Raw genomic sequence first — 22,468 nt, forward strand, 5'->3', positions numbered from 1 at the left:
CATAAAGAGTGCATTCAAGGGCTGCATAAATATATTACCTGTGTCAGTATTTGTGTATTGCACAAGGTTTTCCTCTATGCAATAGGATAATTGTAGCCATGCCCATTGATCTGCTATGGTTCCTATGTCAGTAGAGAATAATACACTGATATTAAACTTGCAAGATTAGAGACTTAAAACATGTGCACAAGTTTGGTTATTTCAACTTTCATTGAAGCCTCAATCAGAAAATAGTAAAAACATCATCCTGAGAATATCGCTGAAGCTCGATTATCACTCAATTAATTGCAGAAATTTAACAATACAATTGCAGTTTATTCATAAGTGCAAGTTAACTATGAAAAAAGAACCTTTTTATTTGGAAAGATATAATTTACTTTGTCTTTCCAGATAATCAAGCATGTATTAAAACTGTCTGGTTGTTTTCCTTCAGGAAAACACAATATTGCACTACTTGGGAATTAAATAATATGGATTATTAATAAAACCTGAACATCTAGCTATTCATTTGCAAAACACAGAATTTGCCAAATGTTCTACATGAAGAAAACTTGTTGGACATACAACATTATAATTAAAATAAATTAGAACTATGGATTAATTAAGCTTTGCTACTAGCTGTCTCATGTATTTTAACTGTCAGTGTTTGAAACTGTGGCATATACGGTATAAAGGTTTGAAGGGGCCTCTCACAGTTACAGATAAAAGGATTTAGATCAGGTGTTACATTTTGAGAAATCCCCATGCTTCTAATGAGAGTATTGGTATGAAAATTACATGGTGCCACATTTGAATTTTCTGTTAAAAATATATCATTTTCATTATTTTTGAGTGGGCCCATGCCTAAGTAGAACAAACTTCTCTCTGGGCTGTCACCTTCAGTGAACGTTTTATCCTGTTCTGAAGATTCTAAGAAACCTTCAGTGGAAACAACAGAGAGAGAGTGACTTTTCCTGGGAGGGTCTTGAAAATATTCAGGTAATATCAAAAATGCTTGATTTCCTACTGCCCAAGAAATGCTAGAGAAAGAAGCTGGAACTAAAGACTTAAGGTTCACAAAACTTCTGTCAGAAGGACTACTTGAATCCTTTGGAGGCTCATAAAGTCCACTTGACATGGAGCCACTTAAAATAGTTGCATATTTTACATTACATTGTTCTGACATGCCTCTTTTATTTTCTGCATCTTGGACGTTCTCAGATAGACTATCGCTATTGAAATGACCACTAAAGCAAGTTGAGTTATGCTCAAAGTCCTGAATGGTTGAAAACAGTGAGTCAACTGCTAGTAACTCTTGTTTATCTTCATGTTTCATTGCTTTATCAATATTGATATCTTCCAATACTATTTCTGATTCCAGAAGTAGCGGACCAAATGACAACGCTTCAGGATGCTTGAGAAAGAGATGCTCAAAGGTTTCAGGCTAGAAAAACAAGACACATTGTAAAGCTCATTTATCAGTTAATTTTTCATACCGAAAAAAATACAAGAATAGGAAAAATTAAGCAAATGAATATTTTATTATATTTGAATCAGGTTCTTCATTTTCAAAGCCAGATGAATTACATTTTTAAAATAATTCTTTTGGGGGGAGGGAACCAAATTATGGTATTGAATCTAGATATCAGTTATAATCTAGTTCAGATTAAATAAAGTGTGCCAAAATAAGGCATACACGCTAAAGTAAACAAAGATATATTTGCAAGTTTTAAATATACCATTTTAGATATTTAATTTTTATATGCTTTAAAGTAATTGTTTGAACCCTAGATTTCTGTCTTCTCAATTAGAATTATGGATATAATGCATCTTCCTTTCAATAAAGAGTAAATTAAAAATGCAGTGGCTCTAAAAATAACTGATAAATAAAATGAGTCATAATCAAAATAACCACAAAGCAATCCTGCAATTCTATGCACACTTACCTGTCAATAAAACTACTGAAAATATTTTATTCTAGCCAGAGTATATATTCTATGGTACAGCTTTGTCTCCAGAAATCATCACTCATTGATATGCAATGCAAGTGTTTATCAGGTTTTGCTATTCCTCTCCAACATCCAGGATGAAGTTAAGTGTATTTCTCATGTAGACTTCATCAACATGTGGTGATATTCCCAAAGTTCAAAATACTCTCTGTCATGCTAAAATCCTGTTCAGATCAACTACTGGCAAAATTTTCTTCCTTTCTTTGTGAGTGGTTAAGGAGATTTCCAAAACTGTAGGTGATGTTTTGCATTTCATAAATATTGCTTCTGTCGCCATTCCCCAGAAAACATTTTTCTAGGCAATTTCTTAACTTAGCTTTATTGAACTTTATTAAAAATGTGTTATGGAGCTGACCTTTCATATATTTTTTGTTGCTGGAAATTTAGTTCCCAGTGGCCTAACCCATATCAGAATTGGCATGCATTGAGATGGAGAAGGCCTGAGGATTTGATGCAGCTTCTGTAGTAGCAATGCACATCTTTCTTTCCAAGTTGCATTAGTGTTATTGGGTAATCAAGAGAATCGTTGCGATTTAAATTGAGTTCTAGAATGCTTGGAGGTAGCTTTTTCATTCAAAAGAATTTCTATTAGTGCTCCATTTCAAGTTCTTGTTCTCCCCTCACCATTCACAATGTCTTTAAAGCAACATGTGCCCTTGTATAGGGTTCTGGGGCTCTTGCAACAATACCAGTTATCTGCTTTTCTTTGTCACAAACCTGTGTGAGGAAATTAATATGTGGGGAGGGGAATGGATGCAGGCTGGATACTGATTTCTTTGTTTCTTTACTGGTCAACTAGAAAGTTTTCAGCCTAGCTGTAAAGATTTTGGAAAATGCTTCAATGGACACTCATGGATCTTTGAAAAACTGGTGCTGAACTAACAGCAGGGAATTTGCATACCACCCACATGGAGTGTCTTTAAAATTCTGTTTGTTACAACCCTGCATAGATACGCAGTTAAAAATATGCAGTGCACAATGAGAGTGAGAGAGAGAAGGGGAGGATTAACAAAGTTTTCAAAACAGCTGGAATGGGTGAAGAGGGCTATACTGTAAGACTTTCAGAAATACCTTAGACTCTGAGGTTTTTGAGACTTGTCAACAGCTAATGTGGCTGAGGTATAACATACAGTATTCTAGTACAACATTGTAATGAAGAGGAATGTTTATATTTATTCAAATTTAAGTCCTGTTCTGCGGTTTTTTTCAGTTATCCTACTGACAGAAGAATGGACTGACAGACCCAACGCTGGCTTTCTTTGCAGAATTTGATTCCAATATTCTGTTGAATTGGAGATAATTCATTAATGAAAACCTTACATGTTAGAGAAATTAATTGCTGATAAAATATACTTTGATTACAAAATAGGTTTAGGTTTACCTGCCATTGAAATTTGATTGTGGAATCATTTATAATGTGACAACTGAAACATACTTGCAAGAGGCAGCCAAAAGAATCTATAAGATTCTATTTATATGTCTGAAATACACATACACACTATAGCTAGGGGTGGGTTGCTGCCAGTTTTACTACCAGTTCTCAACTCACGCGCAACGCACGTATGCCCTGTTCAATGTAAATTGTTCTTCGTTCATGCTGTTCGGGGGCGTGGCAGGCCTGGGTCGCTGCCAGTTCTGCAACCCAGGCCTGAATTCCACTACCAGTTCAGCTGAACTGGGCCAAACTGGGAGCAACCCAGATCTGACTATAGCATGTATGTATACGTGTATGTGGCACATGCAAACATACACAAAGAAACAAATATTAAGAAAATAGATAAACTCTTTTTATTCCTTACATAAAAGAGGTTCGGAGCCTTGTGTCTGTCAACAGGATAATTATCTGTAAATTGAACAGGATGAAACCAAATCTGCAGCAGGGGAAATTTAGCCAGATAAAGAATGAAATGGAAGATGGGTTGTGGAGACAATAGCAATAGCAATAGCAGTTAGACTTATATACTGCTTCATAGGGCTTCCAGCCCTCTCTAAGTGGTTTACAGAGTCAGAATATTGCCCCCAACAACAATCCGCCAAAACATTTTACCCACCTCGGAAGGATGGAAGGCTGAGTCAACCCTGAGCCAGTGAGATTTGAACAGCCGAACTGCAGAACTGCAGTCAGCTGAAGTAGCCTGCAGTGCTGCATTTAACCACTGCGCCACCTCGGCTCATATAAGGACTCCAGAAAATTTTCCAATGGATCTCATTTTGAAAGGCAGGTCAGAATACTGGCCAGCCCTTCACCTAAGGTCCTCCTTTTGGTCACACGATGCAGAAGAGGGTGTGTGGCCTGTCCTTTCCTTCCTACTGCACACATATTCACATGTGGCACACAGAGCCATCTCTCTGAGCATGCCAGCTGTTGCCCGTTGCTCTTCTGGGTTCCTCCCAGCTGCTCTTCACATGTGCGGGAGTGGAGGAAACTGGAAGAGCAGTTCCCTGGCGGGCATGTGCGTGTTGGGAAGCTGAGCTTCTGGTTTCCGACACATACATATGCGCTGGCCAGCTGGTCTTCACATGTGCATGCACACCAGAAACTGGAAGACCAGACCACTGGTGTGCATGCACATGCTGAAAACTGGAAGCTCAGCTTCCTGACACGCACATGCACACCAGGTTGCTGCTCTTCTGGTTTCAGGTATTCTCCTGAATGTGTGCGCTCCCGTTTCAGCATGATGCCGAAAAGGTTTGCCAACACTGCCTTATCTGAATATTGTGTCATGTTCTGGGCTCCACAGTTCAGAGAGGACAGTGACAAATTAAATTCATAGAAAGGTTAAGATAGTCAGGGATCTAAAACAAAGTTTTATGAGGAAATGCTAGAGAATCTGGGTATGTTTGACCTACACACAGCTGATGAGTGGATATTAAAGCAGTCTTCAAATACCTGAAGAGTTGTCACATAGAGGAAGGAATAGAATTATTCTCTATTGCTCCAAAAGTCAGGATGAGAACCAATGGATTAAAATGCAAGGAAGTAGGTTCAGCCAGACATTAGGAGGAAATTCTTGATTTATAAACTGTCAGCTCATGAAACAGACAGCCATGTGAGGTGGTAAACTCTTTGCTATATGGCTAAAGAGACTCTAGGCATGATCAAGCAGAAATGCTTTGGTGCAAGATTTTCAAACCTTTTCACAGAAGCTGTCATTTCTTTCTAAAGAAATTCCTGCAATCTCTGATCAAGAAGCAAAGCTCATGATAGGAAATTCATTGTGTTTGAATGATGTCTTTTCCTTTTTGCACTTAGTTTCTCATGGAATCTCACCTAATTGTTTCAGAGCTTAGCGTTCCATAGAAACAATTTGTAAAACTTCCTCATTCAACCCCTTGTCCCATGCATACAACAGTGGTGTGCACATACCCTGATTAGTTTCTGGGAAGAAAGTGCACATACACAAACACACACACACACACAATACTTTATTACACAGAACATATACACATACCTATGGCCATTGCTGCTAATGGGGTTGAGAAAATTCCAGAAACTATCCCTCTGAGCTTATCAAATATGTATCAAGGAATAATTTCTGTCGTTCTTGTTTATGCTGCATTTTTTATTATTTGGAATTATAATATCCAGGTTAGGTTTTTTTGTCTTTCTAGTAGAAGGGCATGGAGAGCACTTGCCTATAAAATCGCCAAGAGTTGAACATGACTAACTGGTTAAACAACAAGTGAACAACAGAGATCCCTTTTTTCCTCCTAAAAATAGGGATAGATTTCCTACTGCCTATGATTTGCTGGTGGTCTGCCTGCTTGTGTTTGTCAAGTCTACCGAAAAGTGAGAGTGGACAAAAGACTGTATTGAGTTTCTATTATTCATCTGATAATAAGTATTGTTTCCAAATTAGGAAGAATACTTGTCTTTTGATAAATACTTTAATAATTTTTCTTTTATAGCTTTAGGAAGTTACTTCAAAAGTTACATCTCTTTTCCAAGTGCCCTGAACAAATTAGAAATCAGGACAAGAAAAATCCTGCTCATTTATATGTCAACACTTCCTTTTTATATGATAGGACTCTAATGAAGTAGATGAGCTAAAACAGAAGATAAAATTATCACTGGAATTAGACTAAATAAAAGCTAAAATGTTCAGAAAAAAAGCTTTCCAAATGTTCATAATTTTCATTTCAAGAATAATTTGAATATGACGTTATATGTAGTAGAATAGTCTCAGCAAAAGCTACATGGCCCTTGAACATATTGCATTTAGCACGAAATTGGACAGAATAAGCTTGTACCTTCTAAATAAGCTTTTAAATATTTCTGAGTTTTCAAACTTTCTGTTATATTAAGATTGAAAATTCATAAAATATAAAAGATTCCATTAGCACATGAAACTTGAGTGCATTTTTATAGAATTTTATGTAGGTGTTCTATTCCTTTGAATTTCCTGTTTCCCATTCTCTGACTGTAATCTTAGGGACAGTTTCTACTAACTTGATCTTTTGGCCTCTATCCCCTTGCCTAAACATTTTAGAGGGGAAAAGACACTTTATAATGGATGACATAGTGTAATTCATAACTTTTGGTGGTAGATTTCACCAACAGTAACCTGAAACAATGCAAAGTTCATGACCTTCTGAAAACACCAAATGTGCTGGGCTACAGCGCATTTGGAATGAGGTTGTGGAATTATGGACAAGCTTGTGGGTGCACCACTGCATTTGTGAAAGTGATGTGCTCACACAAAACCATACCCTCTTCTCCCTCCTGCCACCGCAGCCTCCACTCCTTCTGTTTCTCCACTGAGTTGAAAAGGTTGGAGACTGCTGGCATAGAGCTACTCACATTATTATACAATTTCACTTTTATTGGAACATCTGATAAAATGATGATTCTCCCACTGATTGCAAATATAGAAGGAATTTCAGAAGGCCATTTACACACACTTTAAAATAAACTAAATAGGGGTTGTTTTTCCTGATAATAATTTTCATTGTCTCTTCTGTCAAAAACATTTACTCTATTCTTCCCTGCTTCTTGGCACAATTTAACTAAAGGCACATCAAAGTCATACTGTTCTCGCTTTCAAAGACCCCTGAAGCAATTTGTAGGCCTAGCTGTCTTTCCTTCTGCTAATATGAAACACAAATATTGCCCCGACCAAGCTGCTACAGTCCTCCAGTACTTTGCAGGCATTTTCCATCTGGCTGTAGAGGAAATCTGATTAATCTCTTGTCAATGTCATCTTTGTTTATTCGCTGCAAAATCATTAAGCCAGCATTCCCTTTGTAACTAATTTCTGTCAGGAATCAGAAGGAGGGATGAGGTAAGTGTTTCCTCTCACAAGAAAATAGTAAGCTAAATTCTCCAATCCTGTTGACACAGTGAGAATATGAAGATCCAGAATGGCTTTCAAACTGGTGCAGCAAATGTGAAATTGAGAGACTAAATTACAGGTAGTCCTTGACTTACGATCACAATTGAGCCCAAAATTTATGTTGCTAAGTGAGAAAATTGTTAAGTGAGATTTTCCCTACTTTATGACTTTTCTAGCCACATTTGTTAATTGAATCACTGCAATTGTTAAATTAGTAACACTGTTGTTAAGTGAATCTGACTTTCCTGTTGACTTTGCTTGTCAGAAGGGTTCAAAAGATGGTCCCATGACCCTGGAACACTGCAACCGTCATAAATGTGAACCAGTTGTCAAGCATTTGAATGGAAAATGTGTGGAAAATGGTCCTAAGTCACTTTTTTCAATGCTGTTATAACTTTGAACAGTCACTAAATGAATTGTTAAGTCGAGGACTGCCTATAATCAGGAAAAGCATCTACACTGAGGATGTCTTAGGTACATACATATATGTGGCTGTAATGAAATGATAAACATTCAGCATATAATGCTCCGAGTAAGAAACATGCTTCATAATTAGCCCTGCATATTTAGAAAACAAAATAGTTTTAGGAAAATGTGTAGAATTAAAGACACCTTGATATCACTGGCTTTAAGTACATGATGCTTTATATCTATATCTGTCATTCTAAATCAGGTGCTGGGAACATTCCCTGGCTACCATGTAATCCCAGTTTTATTCATTCAACCCAGTCATAAAGATAGTTTGCCCAGACTATTCTTTGAGCTTAGGTTACTTAATCAGAGTTTTCTAGGGGAACTTAATGTATTAAGGAATATAACATAGGTACCCACTGTCCTTGAATCCTCAAGTGTTCCTCTTACACAACAAAACCTGTCCTTGCTGAAAAATAGTATTCTTAGAATGATATACCATTAATATAACCTTTGTACAAAATTATTTCCAACACTATTATGTACGAACAAAGTCAGCAGACAATGAAATGATAGGAAAGTAATTCTGTCTTCTGAATTCAAATAGATAATTCTTCTAACAACTTGTAAAGGAAGTCTGGGAGCTGGAACAATGGTTCAGCGGGCAGTGACCAAGATTAGACTTCAAAGAATGTCCATTCTCTGTTTAAATGAAATGAAATAAAATTAACAATAAAGATGAGAAAGTAAAAGTTTAATGGAAATGAAAACTGAAAATAATATATTAATTTTAAAAAAAATCATTTCCCCAAATGTTTCTACCTATTATAACATTTAATTCAACTTTTATAGTTTCATTCACAAAGTATATAATGGTAAACTTAATAAAACTGCCATCTGTACCATGTCAGAATCAAGAAATCTACAGAAAGATGTATAGAGAGGGATGAGATGGGGATAAGTGGATTAAATACATTCATAAAGCTTTGTAGACGTTATGACTTGCTCTATCAGAATGACCAGTTTTCTTAGACAATGATTGAAGATCCATGGTTCCAATAGAAATGTTGAATGCTTGTGGCATATTGTCCTAGCAGAGCATGGAATATCTATATTTTATTTTGAGCACTGGACCTTGTATAATAGTAATAATAGTATTCTGTAATAATAATAATAATAAAAACTGGAAGGATATTTTTAGAATGTACATGTACATCTATCTCTGAAGGGATACTTATTCAGGTGGATTTATTTTTGTCAGTGTACCTGAAGACCCATTAGTAATTTAATGGTAATAATCAGCCTCAGTTTCCAAGTAACATATAACAATGAAATGCATTAAAATAGAGTTCCATACCTTTTGGAAATTAACTCCTTGTGCCCAGGAACAATTCTTCGGGTTTGGGACATCAACCCACAATAATTTCTTAATTCTGAAAAAAATACAGATAATGAATTGATTTGGTTCAAAGGATAAGCAAAAGCAAATTTGGTGTGATCTCCCAGGACCTGGGAGATCCTGTTCAAGGCTACGCTCAGCTATGAAGATATACTCTATAGTTGTACCAGGTATTTTCTTTCTGCTCTTTCTTTCCTAAATGAAAAATAAAAGAAGCAGTGCTATGTATACTGTATTGCCTTTAACAGAAACTAAGATATAAATCCAACAAAATAATGATGAGAAAAAATATTACAGCTTCTGGGTTGCTGCAAAGAATAATGCTACAATGCAAACTCTAATAATTGGAAAATATTTTATAATTTTAATTTTTAAATTTAATTTATTCTCTATTCATCCATTCAAATAGATGATCATATAGATTATTGTATCTAATATTCTCCTACTATGAACAGATTCTGCAAGCCTTCATGAAGGAAAACTTTACCTATGTTGCAAAATCAGCAATGCTCCAAGCAGCAGAAATGAGCATGAAATCATTAAGGGTAGAATCACATAGAAGTTCACATCATGCTGCTTTTCAATCCCACCTGGAAAAATAATAATTTATTTTAAAAAGTCATTACCATTGCAATCCAAATACACATGCAAAATATTACTTCAGTGACATTAAACTGAATGGGTGAAGATTATTCTAGATAGTATGCCTAACGAAGGATCCTAAGATCAAAACTGAATATCTTTGTAGACACACTAGATTATATTTTTCAAGTCAGACCCTGTTTACAGAGCAGGAAAGTCCTATTAAATTCACCAGGCCTCCAGCTTAATTAATACAGAATTAGATTAAAAGGCTTTAAATCTTGAGTACTTATTTCCTTAAAATTAAATCTTGATTGGTTTGAATTAATCAGTTTTTTTTAAAAATGTGTTTAAGTAAATTTGAATATATAGTTAAAAATACATTGATTGGCTAAATTAGCTATGCATCCCAATTCCCTGTATGAGTACTCAAAAAGAAGCAGCATTAAACAGCATTAACAGGCAGGAAATACTGCTTAAAAAGCATGACAATGTGTGATTTTATTTTTGCCCTCCATGGCCTCCGGCAACACTCTGCTGGCCAAAAACGGGCTGCATAGTCCGTTTTCAGCCTTCCCGGCCTCCAGCAGCATCCTGCTGGCCAAAAATGGCCCGTTTTAGTCAGCAAAGGCACCACAGGCCGGTCCTTTGAGGGCCAGATTTAAGCACCCTACATGCTGGATCCAACCTATGGGCTTTGAGTTTGACACCCCTATTAAGTAATGCATACTTAATAGGGCTAAGCATTCAAAGGCACTTCAAACATATATCAGCGGAAATCAAATGCATCCTAACTCTATATAAAAGTATTAATAATGTATAGTATACAAAATTATATTATATGAACTAAAACAATATTTAAGGCAGATACAATCTCCTGCTCTGCCATTGTATAGCAATCTCATCCCACTGTACTTGGCAAAATGATACGTTAAATAAAAACATTTCTATACTTAAATGTAAACTATTACTAGACTGCTATCTATTATGAAGGTTTGGTTGTGTCCAGAAATCTTCCTTGAATGTACTGGATTTTTTGTTTTCTTTTGCATTTTCAATATAAAGAGTTGAACCAAAAAAAGAAAAAAACTAAAATTTTGGTTGAAGCTGTATTTCATGGCATGATTATTTAGAATTAAAAGTTAATAATAACATGTACAAACATACATACCACTGTTAAGATGAGTGCCTCTATAAATCAATCAACCAATCAATCAAACAAGCAAATAATCTTCAGCTTCAAACTAAGCAAATAAGCACAGAACATGAATAAAAAATAAAATGCCAAAATGCATGATATAAGAAAAAATGTTAGTTAAATCTAACCATCAAATCAGTCACTATTCATTCAATTCATACAATTCATACCCTAACAATCATTCTTGCTTCCATATATCACGTCATATATTGCCTTTTGTTCTTTCAACTTAATGTCTCTTATTTTGAGTACAGGTAATCCTTGATTTACAACCATTCATTTAGTGCCTATTCAAAGTTACAGTATCACTGGAAAAATTGACTGATTACTGTTTTTCACACTTATGATCATTGCAGCATTGTCCTCATGGTCATGTGACCAACATTTGGACATTGGGCAATTGGTTCATATTTATGAACATATCCCCAGGTCATTTTATCACCTTTTGTGATCTTCTAACAAGTCAATGTGGAAGCTAGCTCATTTAATAACTGTGGCGAGAAAGGATGTAAAAAGGGGGGAAACTCACTTAACAACTATCTTTGCTTAGCAGTGGAAATTTTGAGCTCAATTTTGAAATTGTGGCTGTAAGTAAAGGACTACCAGTATCATGCAACCATGATTTTCTTGGCCTTCTCTTTTCTCTCAATCTTCTTCCATATTTTTGTTCTGTAGTTAAATCCTCAATCATGCTCTTTATACCACAAAGTGCCACAGTATATTTCTTTTTTTTTACTAATTATTCATTACTATCTTTTAAATTTTTAACGTACTTCTTACTCTTGTATTCAACATTCAGTTTCTTTTCACCTACCAAACTCTCACTTCCATATAAATAGAACAGAAGTATTTTATATGTAACTGTTTTATTCTGACAAATAATCACTACTCAAAATTGACCACACACTATGTTTATACCAGAATTATCATGTTTTAAATTTTTCTCCATTTAACAATCTTTAGCACAGATTCTATCAACCTAGTCTAGTTTTTTTATCAACCTAGTCTAGTTTTTTTCTGTCTCTCTCTCTGTGTGTGTGTGTGTGTATAGATAGATAGATAGATAGATAGATAGATAGATAGATAGATAGATAGATAGATAGATAGATAGATAGATAGATAGATAACTTTCAAGTATTTAAGTTATTTTTCTGTTAAATACCACTGGTCTCAGATTCTTTGGATTCTGAATAAAACATATCATCTACTTAGAAAAATATATTCCCAACTATTTGAATTGATACCGGTGAGAGAACTAACTGTTTTCTCTGCCAATAAAGAGAAGGGTTATATAAACATCCTTCAGCTACCTCCCAAGGCCTTCACAAGACTTGCCAAGAATCCATTAACTGTGAAGGATGAAAAAAAATAGAATTTAAACCCTGCAGTTCATATATGGATTAAAAGTTTCTGATTTCATTATATTTAACTGGTTAATCAACTGTTGTGTTTAAGGCTTTATTCCTGTCTGCGGTAAAGATTATATATAAAGATTATAAACTAGCTAAGTCATTTTTAGTGTTTTCTGCCAAAGGTAAAGATTCTGCCGCTCAGCAGGGACCAAATAAGGTGCTCAGTGACTGGATAGCTACAATTACCTTCCAAGTCCTGAGGTATAATGTGAAAACAACCAATATACCAGGAGTGAAATCCACTTACGGTACCTTTGCTACCAGTTCGGTGCAATGTGAGCGCTTGCGTACCTCCCGCGCATACTCAGAGCCTCAAAAAGGTAAGGTAAGCAAACAGCGAGGGGGGGGAATCCGCTGTGCCGCACAATTTATATTAGCTAGAAAGCAAGAAATCCTGCTTTCTAGCTAATATAAATAGCGCAGCACAGCTGATCATTGGAAAAACCTGTTTGCCTGAACTGGTTTCATTTATTTTACTACAGGTTCAGGCGAACCAATAGCATTTTTATTACCAGTTCGGGTGAACCGGTCCAAACTGGTAGCATTTCATCCCAGCAATATACTTCTAATGTCACAAGCATAAACTTTCCATTTATTGTCATCCATTTAGTTCCATCATACCTCTTGCAAACTTTACATTATATTGTGATGGAATGGCTCCTCAGAAGGTTCCCTTGATCCCTGCATGAAATACATTCTCTCAAGTAGCTAAACGATCTAGATATCTCGCCTGTAGATTTAACCACTCCAGTAACTGTTGTTATATAATTTAATTTTATTTGCAATTTTATTAATTACTTGTTCTGTATGTTTTTAATGGTTCATTGTTCTGATATTTTAATACACATTTTGTGAGTTTTTCTGCATTAATGCTTGTATTCTGTTATGTCACATGAAATAATAAAAATAATAATCATAGCTTCATCTTACAGTGTTCTTAACATATTCAGCAACTCAGCTCACACAAAACATTTCATAGCAAAGCCAATTCATGTTCTCATGTGGTTCCTTTAAATCAGCAAAGATAAAAATAAATTATCTAACATTCATACATTTTTCAATGACCTGCTGAAGAGCAAACATCAGATCTGCAGACTCCCCTGCCCAGTAGAAAGATACACTGTACTTCCTACATTTTGTTCATTGTCACACCATCATTCTTTCAAAACCAGAATTCAGTTAAACACTTTCTCAGGAACACTTAACAGATTAGTACCCCAGTAGTTTTTAAATAGACTCTAGGCACCTTGCCTTTTCTATAGGAGAGCCACAGTAGAGTCTTACAATCATTATGCACACATATTAAAGTCAAATGTTTTAAGTAAGTCGTACAGCCTTTCATAAGCAAACCATGTCTGTATTTTTATTTTCCTTGGTATTTTAACATTTCTGTTGTCATGATTTGTCAATATTTTCACTAAATTTTTTCTTTCACTTTTTTTTCTTTGACTACAAGTAGTCTTATATCTACAACCACAATTTCATTTGTAAGTCATCACAAGTCAAGGAGCCAACTTGATTTTATGACCATTTTACCACCAAACATTTTGATTAGCAATGTTTTTTCTGAAAAATGACAAAAAACTACTTATTCCCATGTAGACCTCTAGAATATTCTAGCATTCCCTCATTTTATTTTCATTACAAAACATTTAATCACTTTTAATTTCATTAGCTCTGCTGGAGACTCTTTTAACAATTTTCACTTCCACCAATTTAACTACTTTGTTTTTCTCTGTACCTTTTAAATTTAACCATTTCTTGCTCTAGTTGATTATATTCTTCACTACTCTTTTTTTCTATATTATTTCTATCATTCTCATTTCTTTTGCCAGTCATTCTCTTATATAAACTTTTTCTCATCCACAGCCTCTTCTTTCACTTTATCATGCTTTTTACACTCCCCATAAACATGTACAATTGATTGAGCACGAACATCCTTTCAATTACTTTTTTGTGATCACATTAACATGAAATATCCACATTGTCACAGAAATTCAGTGCAAAGAACTTGGTTGTGGTACTGAAATATAGGGATAATAAATGGAAAAAGAAATAAAACCTGAGTTATTTTGAAAACCTACTACAAATGACTCAATAATATTAATCATAAGTGAAGTTTTCATAAACATGAAGTTTTTCAATTTTTGAGTCTTCAAAGAGAGAAGGAATAACTGATGGACACTTTATTGTTCAGTCATCTGTTAGGAAACAAAATAATCATTCCAAAACACCCAGGAATCAGCTTGGTGGGTCATATTTTTCTTCAGAGAAGGGAGAATTAGCATTCCTTGCCTTGTTTTTACTAACATGTAACTAATAATTCAGTATACAATGTAAACAAAAGTAAGAATATTGAGTAGTGGCAGAAAATATAGTGTAGTGAAACACATATCTTAGACTTCAAAAAAACTGATTGTAAAAACTTTTAATGATTATATATAGGACTCCATAGTAGTAGGAGAAAAATGGAAAAAGTATGCACAGATTAATGGGAATTCTTGAAAACTCATGTTCTAAAAAGGTCATTTGGAAATAATTAAAATGTGGAAATAAAAAGAAAGGAGCAGAAGAAACCAATGGGGTTGCTCATAAACCTTTGTGAAAAAATTGAAAAGGCACATATAAGAAAAGGCACATATAAGAGTTAGAATGAGAGACATATTACCAAGAAACAGTACATGTATACCTAGATTGATAGAGAGATGCCAGGAAAACTAAAGAGCAGAATGTACTGAGATTAGCAAAAGGGCTTATTTAGAGATGTTCAGAGTAACAAAGAAAACAATCGATATACCAGCTGATCATTGCGGAGGTCAGAACAGATAACAAAGAAAAGACAGTACTACTTAAATCCTATTTTGGTCCCATCTTCTCAGAGAAGATATGCATTCAACTAGGCAATTTTGAAGAACCGATTGAAGGAGCAGCATTTTCGCTTCAGCTTAATCAAAATAATCAGGAGAACTTATTGCCCCTGAAAGAGTTCACATTTTCATATGAATTGTTTCTTAAAATATTGAAGGAGCCGTGTTTCCTGTTTGGTTCTGTATTTAATCAGCCAATATCAGGCTTGCCACATTTTTTTCTTGTGATATTTGAAACATTAAATACAATTAGCCACCCTCTTTTTAACTTAAAAAAATGCTACCACAGAAGCATTTTCCTATGAGGATTAAGCTATGAATCATACACATGGATAATATATATATTATTTTATTGCTGCCTGTAGATTTATCTTTTTTTTTTCAGGTGGGACAAGGTAGAGAATTCAGTCCAGTAGACTTACTAATATGTTTTTGGCTGCTTAAAAACTCAACAAAATTAGCTGTGTCTATAGTGTCATCTTCTGAGTTTAACTGAAGGACATATGGCAGATATGACAGATAAGCAATTTAGATAAATACTAAATATAAACATAACTGGAATATAAATATATTCTGTTAAACTCTGTAAAAAAGTTTTTAAAACACACTCATTTATGTTATGTTTATGTTATATCCTAGTATTATTGGTCTTCCCATTACTATTTAAGAAGTTCTAAGATAACAGTTCACTAAAGTCACCTTTGGAAAATCCTTCTGTTATTGCAGGTTTTGTGACTCCTTCATTAATGACCGGATATAAACTAAATCTGTATTTCTCAATGAGTACGAAGTTATCTGGAATGAAACAATAATGTTTAATGTACAAGTACCAGCAACTCAAAATCGGTCAGATTCATAGAAGAGACAGTTGCATAAAGCCTCAGAGCTAAGGAAAGTCAAGCACCAGTTTGAGACTTACAAGTTTGGAAAACTGGCACTTTCCTATATTCCATTATTTTGACATTGGAGAGCTACAAATCGCTTCTCAAAATCACAAATAAAATGTTACCACATATAACAATAATACTCTTCTTGTTCATCTACTATAATTTAAGTTGAGGCAATCCGCAATTGTTTAACTTCTTATATATGGTTCCCCAATAATTGCAAAATAATGTTGCAAAAAAAATTAGGGAAGGAAGGTTTTTAAATTTTTTATTTTAAAAAAATCAATGCAATTATATTAAATATGACTTAACATGACCTTTTCAGGAATTTTCATTTTAATTGGTTTTCAATATACACACAACATTCCTTATCCTTCTATGTTTTACCTCATGTCCAGATAACTTTTTTCTTCCAACGTAAGTATTGTTGTAACAACAACAAAAAAAACCCACAGAAACATATATTTTCATATTCAAACTCACCAAATATATGATACCTCCTAACATTAGGAGGAGCTGTTATCCATTTAATTTGTTCTTCTCCATTTAGATTGGTCCATTCAATTACAAAGGATGTAACCACATAATCCATAGGCAAAAGTATCCAGGACATTATTACACAACTGCTGTTCATTGGGTAAATATTCAGAGACTGCACAATGTTTACTAACTCAAATCAATCAAGAAAGAAACAAAAAATGGTAATCAGATAGAAAATTAGAAAGAATTCACTGACACTCTCTTAAAAAGAAAATACAAAATTACTTCATTTTACTTTGTAGATTAGAAATATTGTAAACTCCATAAGTAAAGAAAAGAATAATATTACTAGATTTCCAATTAGGGGAAACAAGTTTAATTTGCATGTATAATACAAGTAAATTTATTTGGATAAAAAAATATCAAATTTAGATCAGCAAACCTTTAATCTCCCTGGCCACATGTACAAATAGCTATACTTCATTGTTTTTTGTAATTAAATGGTATTAAAACATAATCAGAGACTATAGTCAACAATATTTAATATTTATTAAATATAAATATAATTTCATAAATAAAATGTAGATCTCGCTTTGCCTCCTCCACTATTCTGGAGGGCATCAGTGGAGAGAAGAAAATCAAACATGTCAAAATGATGGGTACAATTTGACAATCAAATAAAACGTGACCCGTCAAAACCGCGGAGGACAAAATCGCGCTCGACGAAAGCGCGCATTTGACGTCATCACAGCGCGATGAAAAAAATTAAAAATTGAAATAAAATTAAAATTAAAGCAAGCCGATTCACATAAAGGTAAGGGTTAGGTTTAGGGTTAGGGTTAGGGTTAGGTTAAGGGTTAGGGTTAGGTTTAGAGCGTTAGGGTTACGTTTAGCGTTAGGTTAAGGGTTAGCGTTAGGTTTAGCGTTAGGTTAAGGGTTACGTTTAGGGTTAGATTTAGGGTTAGGTTAAGGGTTAGGTTTAGGGTTAGGTTTAGGGTTAGGTTTGGGGGGGTTAGGGTAAGGTTTTCGCTTTATTTTTACATTTTTTGATCACAGCGCGATGTTTTCGTCGCGCTGTGATGATGTCAAATGCGCGCTTTCGTCAAGCGCGATTTTGTCCTCCGCGGTTTTGTGGTGGAACCAAATAAAATGCCTAATATCTGCATTGCTTGATAAAGTGATAAAAACTTTATCATCCAACTGCATTCATTCTTTTAATGTATTATGACTCCATTGTCACTTTGCACACAATGTTGGACTGTGGCTTCTGCATGCCATCCAAAAGTGACATATGGTCCTTGGCTGAGGAAAATGCAGATCACTGCATAATTTTAACAAGAACACTGTCCATATATTTTGGCTATTTTATATACAGTACATGTATCAGCATTCCAGCATGCAAAAAAATAAAAATAAATGTATTCAAGATTTTGGTTGGAAATACTACTACCCTCTTTTTGGAATGGAGGACCTTCCAAAAGATTAATAGTTTCTAAATACCTTCTTTATTAAAAGTATAGTCATACATTAAAAGAGTTAAGTGGGAGCAAGAATCTAAAATGGTTGCTCTTACCTGTGCTTATTTGTTGTGAAAGAGTTAAAATAAAATTTACAGAGGAAGGTCCAATTGAGTTGATTGCTAGAATTTTAACAGAATGTGTATCTCCAGACCATGAAAAAGTGTAAGTAGTGTCATTTTCTATATAGTCAGACCAAACAATATTTTCTGAGGTATTATGTTCTACTACATAGTCCAGAACACTACATAAAGAAACATTCTTCATCAGTGGCTGTAAAAAGATACATATATATTAGATACATATATATCTAATATTTTGTATTGTGGTTGAAACTAAAGTTTAGATTTAAAATAATAATCATACAGGAGAAGATATTTGATTCAATTCCTACAAATGTTAACTTTCACAGTCTTATGTAGCCAATTAGGTCAGAAATTAAACTAATTTGCTTAGAAATCAAGAATTTTAAACTGATTTTTTTCAAAGTGCACTAGAAGTTTTTAAAGTGTGAAAGCAATTAGATGGATTTCTAGTTTAGTAACCTATCTGTGCTGGTTCCATATTTCTAAGAATTCTGATTGGAAACACTTGTTAGTTTAGACAGACAGACTGTTTTTGGTTTAAGGCATTGGGTAGAATCCAGTGACATGGAAACAAACTTCTGCTCATACAAGAGAATATTCTCTCCTTCTCTGCAACAGCCCATGTATCCTAATCTTTAGACCTGGGAATCCTTTGGAGCAAGTTTTGAAATCATGTAGAATATTGCAAAGAGAAGGAAGAACTGTTTGGCTTTAGGTTTTATTTGCATTAACTGTTGACATTGCAAGTACGGTTGTATCTGTTTTTAAAAGGTTGTTTTAAAGAATCATGCTATAAATTTGCTAATGCACTGATTTTGATAATTAAAAAAAATGTTTGGATTATGTATACCTGAAAGGCAATGCAAACCTGAATTAGTCCTATCACAAATAGAAATGCAAAAAATTCTACCTTTAACTCTTTTGAAAACAAATTTAGAAATTCTGTTTCAAGGCAACTTCCAGCATTAAAGTCTACTAGGGTTTATTTTTTCCTGAATCAAAGCTTAATCAAAAAATAGTCCTGGAAAAAAGGTACACTTCTGAAAGTTGCATGTAAATAATAACAATTACATTGTGAAACTTCAAATTTTTAAAAACATCCCCTTTTCTATTTTAAAAAAAGGTTCTTGATTAATATATGTTAAGAATTATGTCAATCAGGACAATATATAAAATATCTTCATTATATTTTTACTAATTGAAAGAGAAAGCCATATTGACTATTACCCCACCAACATTAACAGTAAAGGAATTGCACTTTTAGCTAGTTTCATATATCTAACTGTAAGGAATAATAGAACATTACAAAAAATTAGATGTTGAGCATCTTATTCTCAGAATTACCTTCCAAAGCAAAGTGACATTTTTCTGGTTCATAATGGGATCTTCATTAATAACTCTCCAGAATTCAGGTCCTCGCAAAGGAGCTGAAAAAATAACACATATTTCAAATTGTTTACATGCAACTTGTTCGAAATGAAAATAGCCAAAAGCATATAAGTAACATACTGACCTTTGATATCCTTAACAACTGTATAAGCAGATCTGCTCCAATCACTCCAATAGCCAATTCCTTCACTCATCCTGCAGCGCACCTGAATTATGTAAACTATACAGGGATCTTGTACAGCAATACTCAAAGAGGTAACCGATACAGCCAAAACTTCCTGAATCTATAAAAAAAACCAAAAAAACCTAACCAATAATAATAAAATAATTTCTGAGTGGTTAAAGCCAAGATTGGATATCTGTTACATATTCTAGAAAAAAAGCACACACCAAAATTGTTCTTTTTCCTCCCAAGATGAACCAGACACTAATACAACTAATGGAAGAATCCTCAGTAAAGCATTAATTAGTTTGCATTAAAACAGAACATACCTTCCAACTAATGTCTTCTCCACTAGTCGCATATCTAACTTGAAACTGAAGGTCATTCTTTGGAAGTTCAGGGTTCTTCCAACTCACATTCAGTTGCCCAGTGTCCGCTGTAATCTCAGCTTTGACACTGAAGGGAGAGAACGGCTTCACTAGAAAGGTAAACAAAAGAAATTGGGCTGACTTACTGAATATCTCTATTGGATACCTATGCATTGGTTCTTCCCTATTGCATTTCACTAAAGCAATGTATCCTGCAATTTATAAAAATATGTCTGTCATATTTTAAGTGTAAAGCAATTGCAGTAATGCCTAAAAAAGTTCCTTTTCATGGAAAAACTCCATCTGTATTTCTTTTTCACCCAATCTAAAATCAATTCACAACCACTGTGTTAAAGTTGTCCTGAAATCCAGAGGAAAGCATGGCTCCTTCAAGGTTTTTCTGGTGTACTTATATTTTTGGAAGAAATATAACCTCTAGATTCTCAATAATCTGGTAAAGACTGGAGAGGAGAAGCCAATGTCATGACGATGTGCAATCTCAATGCTCTGAGATTGTCATTGATACTTTTGCCATTGGGTGGTCCAAACGGACCTAAACTGTCCCACAGAGACAGTGAACAGGAAGAAAACATCTTGCTGATCTCAGGGACATCGCAAAGTCCCTGATCGATCCAAGAGAAGTTCTTCAAGCCGGAAACAAAAAAATCCAGCCATTAGGCTGATGAAGTCGGGGCGGCTCCAAAATCGAAAGATATGGAAAGAGAAAGTGTTTCCAGCTGGTGAGGAATTTTTACCATTTTAAAAAAGATTGCCTATAAAAAACTTAAAATTAATTTAAATTGGAGAACAGAAGAAATAAGTGGTGGAATTAAATTTGGAATGCTTTTGGACAGTGGGTTATCTTACTTTTTAAATGCTATCTTCATGGATGGAATTTATGCAAGCTTTAAAAATGAATGGATTAAGTTTTCTTCTATTTTTTTCTTTTATTACTCTTTGTAACCTATGGACTTAAATTCTCCTCTTTCATTACTGTGGATGTTCTTCTAACTAAGGTTAATAAAAAAGAACTAAGTTAGATACAGTTAAAGTCTTTATTATTAGGGGGGAAATGTTATGATACAGGATATAGTTAAATAAAGGAGGGATAAGGATAACAATGTATATATAGGTATGGGTACAACATAAGGAAACTGTATGTAAATTGTAAACAGTGATTTGGAAAGGAGGATTAGAAAGTTTTGTTATTAAATATTATGGATATTTAGCTAGAATAGGACATAAGGATTCAGTATTAATGGAGGATTTTAGAAATAGTAAATGAAATGCCAGTTTGTGGTTATGTATTAAATCTTGGTATATTTTATGATGAAGGGCGTTTAAACAATTATAGTCAAATGAAAATGGAGGTATGATGATGGTAACATGTATAAAAATCTGAGTTAAAATATTTGAGTTAATATGAATTATGTTTGTTGACTATGGAAGAGATGCACGAAAATCTTTTTGTAACCAACTGATACACTTTCTACAGTATGTAAAGAAGGATGTGTTGTATTTGTTTTGAAAATAAAAAAATAAAAAAAATATTAAAAAATAATAATCTGGTAAAGACTGCTGGCTGAAAAATACTAAATTGCCAATCCATTGGATTTCTGATTTTATACTTCCAGGACCAACAGTCAGGCATTGCACAGTAATATATAAAGAAAAGTGGTTACCAAAATATTAACATATAGGCAGGATAAGAAGCAATGGATGGAAACTAATCAAGGAGGGAAACCTAGAACTAAGGAGAAATTTCCTGACAGTTAGAACAACTTGCCTCCAGAAGTTGTGAATGCTCCCACACTGAAAGTTTTAAAGAAAAGATTGGACAACCATTTGTCTGAAATGGTGTAGGGTTTCCTGCCTAAGCAGGGGGTTGGATTAGAAGATCACCAAGTTCCCTTCCAAGTCTATTTTCTATCTAATTATTCTATTCCTATTCCTATTCCTATTCCTATTCCTATTCCTATTCCTATTCCTATTCCTATTCCTATTCCTATTCTATTCTATATGATGCAGATGCAAGATTAAGGTGACCAGATTTTCAGATTGGTAAAGAGGAACACCATTGACGGGGGGCGGGGGCTTGATTAAAAATTTTATATTTTGTCAAAAGGTCACCCCGGGACACTGAAACCAACATAAATACGAATCTGTTGCCAAACAAAATTTTGATCACGTGACCATGAGGATGCTGCAACGGTCGCTAAGTGTGAAAAATGGTCGCAACCATTGACTTATAAATAAAAACCTGACCTAAATTACTATATATTTTAAATAGCTGTAAAGCTATGCTGAAAAAGTTGTTCTCAAGGTATTGTGATAAATTCAATAAAAAGAAGGAATTCTTCATGAACTTAAGGAGAAATGAGAGTATTG

General features: G+C 34.2%; 1 protein-coding gene across 1 annotated transcript in view; it reads right to left on the reverse strand.

Moving 5' to 3' along the window:
• Positions 1 to 601: 601 nt before the first annotated feature.
• LEPR (leptin receptor) overlaps positions 602 to 22,468 on the reverse strand; it is a 46,241-nt gene continuing 24,374 nt past the window's right edge. Inside the window, exons 10-18 of the mRNA XM_087720785.1 lie at positions 20,042 to 20,190; positions 19,674 to 19,833; positions 19,505 to 19,587; positions 18,131 to 18,347; positions 16,561 to 16,743; positions 15,890 to 15,985; positions 9,619 to 9,721; positions 9,090 to 9,165; positions 602 to 1,423 (exon numbers count right to left, since the gene is read on the reverse strand). Of these exons, the coding sequence (XP_087576911.1) occupies positions 602 to 1,423; positions 9,090 to 9,165; positions 9,619 to 9,721; positions 15,890 to 15,985; positions 16,561 to 16,743; positions 18,131 to 18,347; positions 19,505 to 19,587; positions 19,674 to 19,833; positions 20,042 to 20,190 (1,889 nt within the window). The remainder of the gene's footprint in view (positions 1,424 to 9,089; positions 9,166 to 9,618; positions 9,722 to 15,889; positions 15,986 to 16,560; positions 16,744 to 18,130; positions 18,348 to 19,504; positions 19,588 to 19,673; positions 19,834 to 20,041; positions 20,191 to 22,468) is intronic.

Source organism: Thamnophis sirtalis, unplaced genomic scaffold, assembly GCF_051295495.1.
Source record: "Thamnophis sirtalis isolate CommonGarterSnake01/CBP01778 unplaced genomic scaffold, rThaSir2_p1.2 scaffold_7, whole genome shotgun sequence".
Lineage (NCBI taxonomy): Eukaryota > Metazoa > Chordata > Lepidosauria > Squamata > Natricidae > Thamnophis > Thamnophis sirtalis.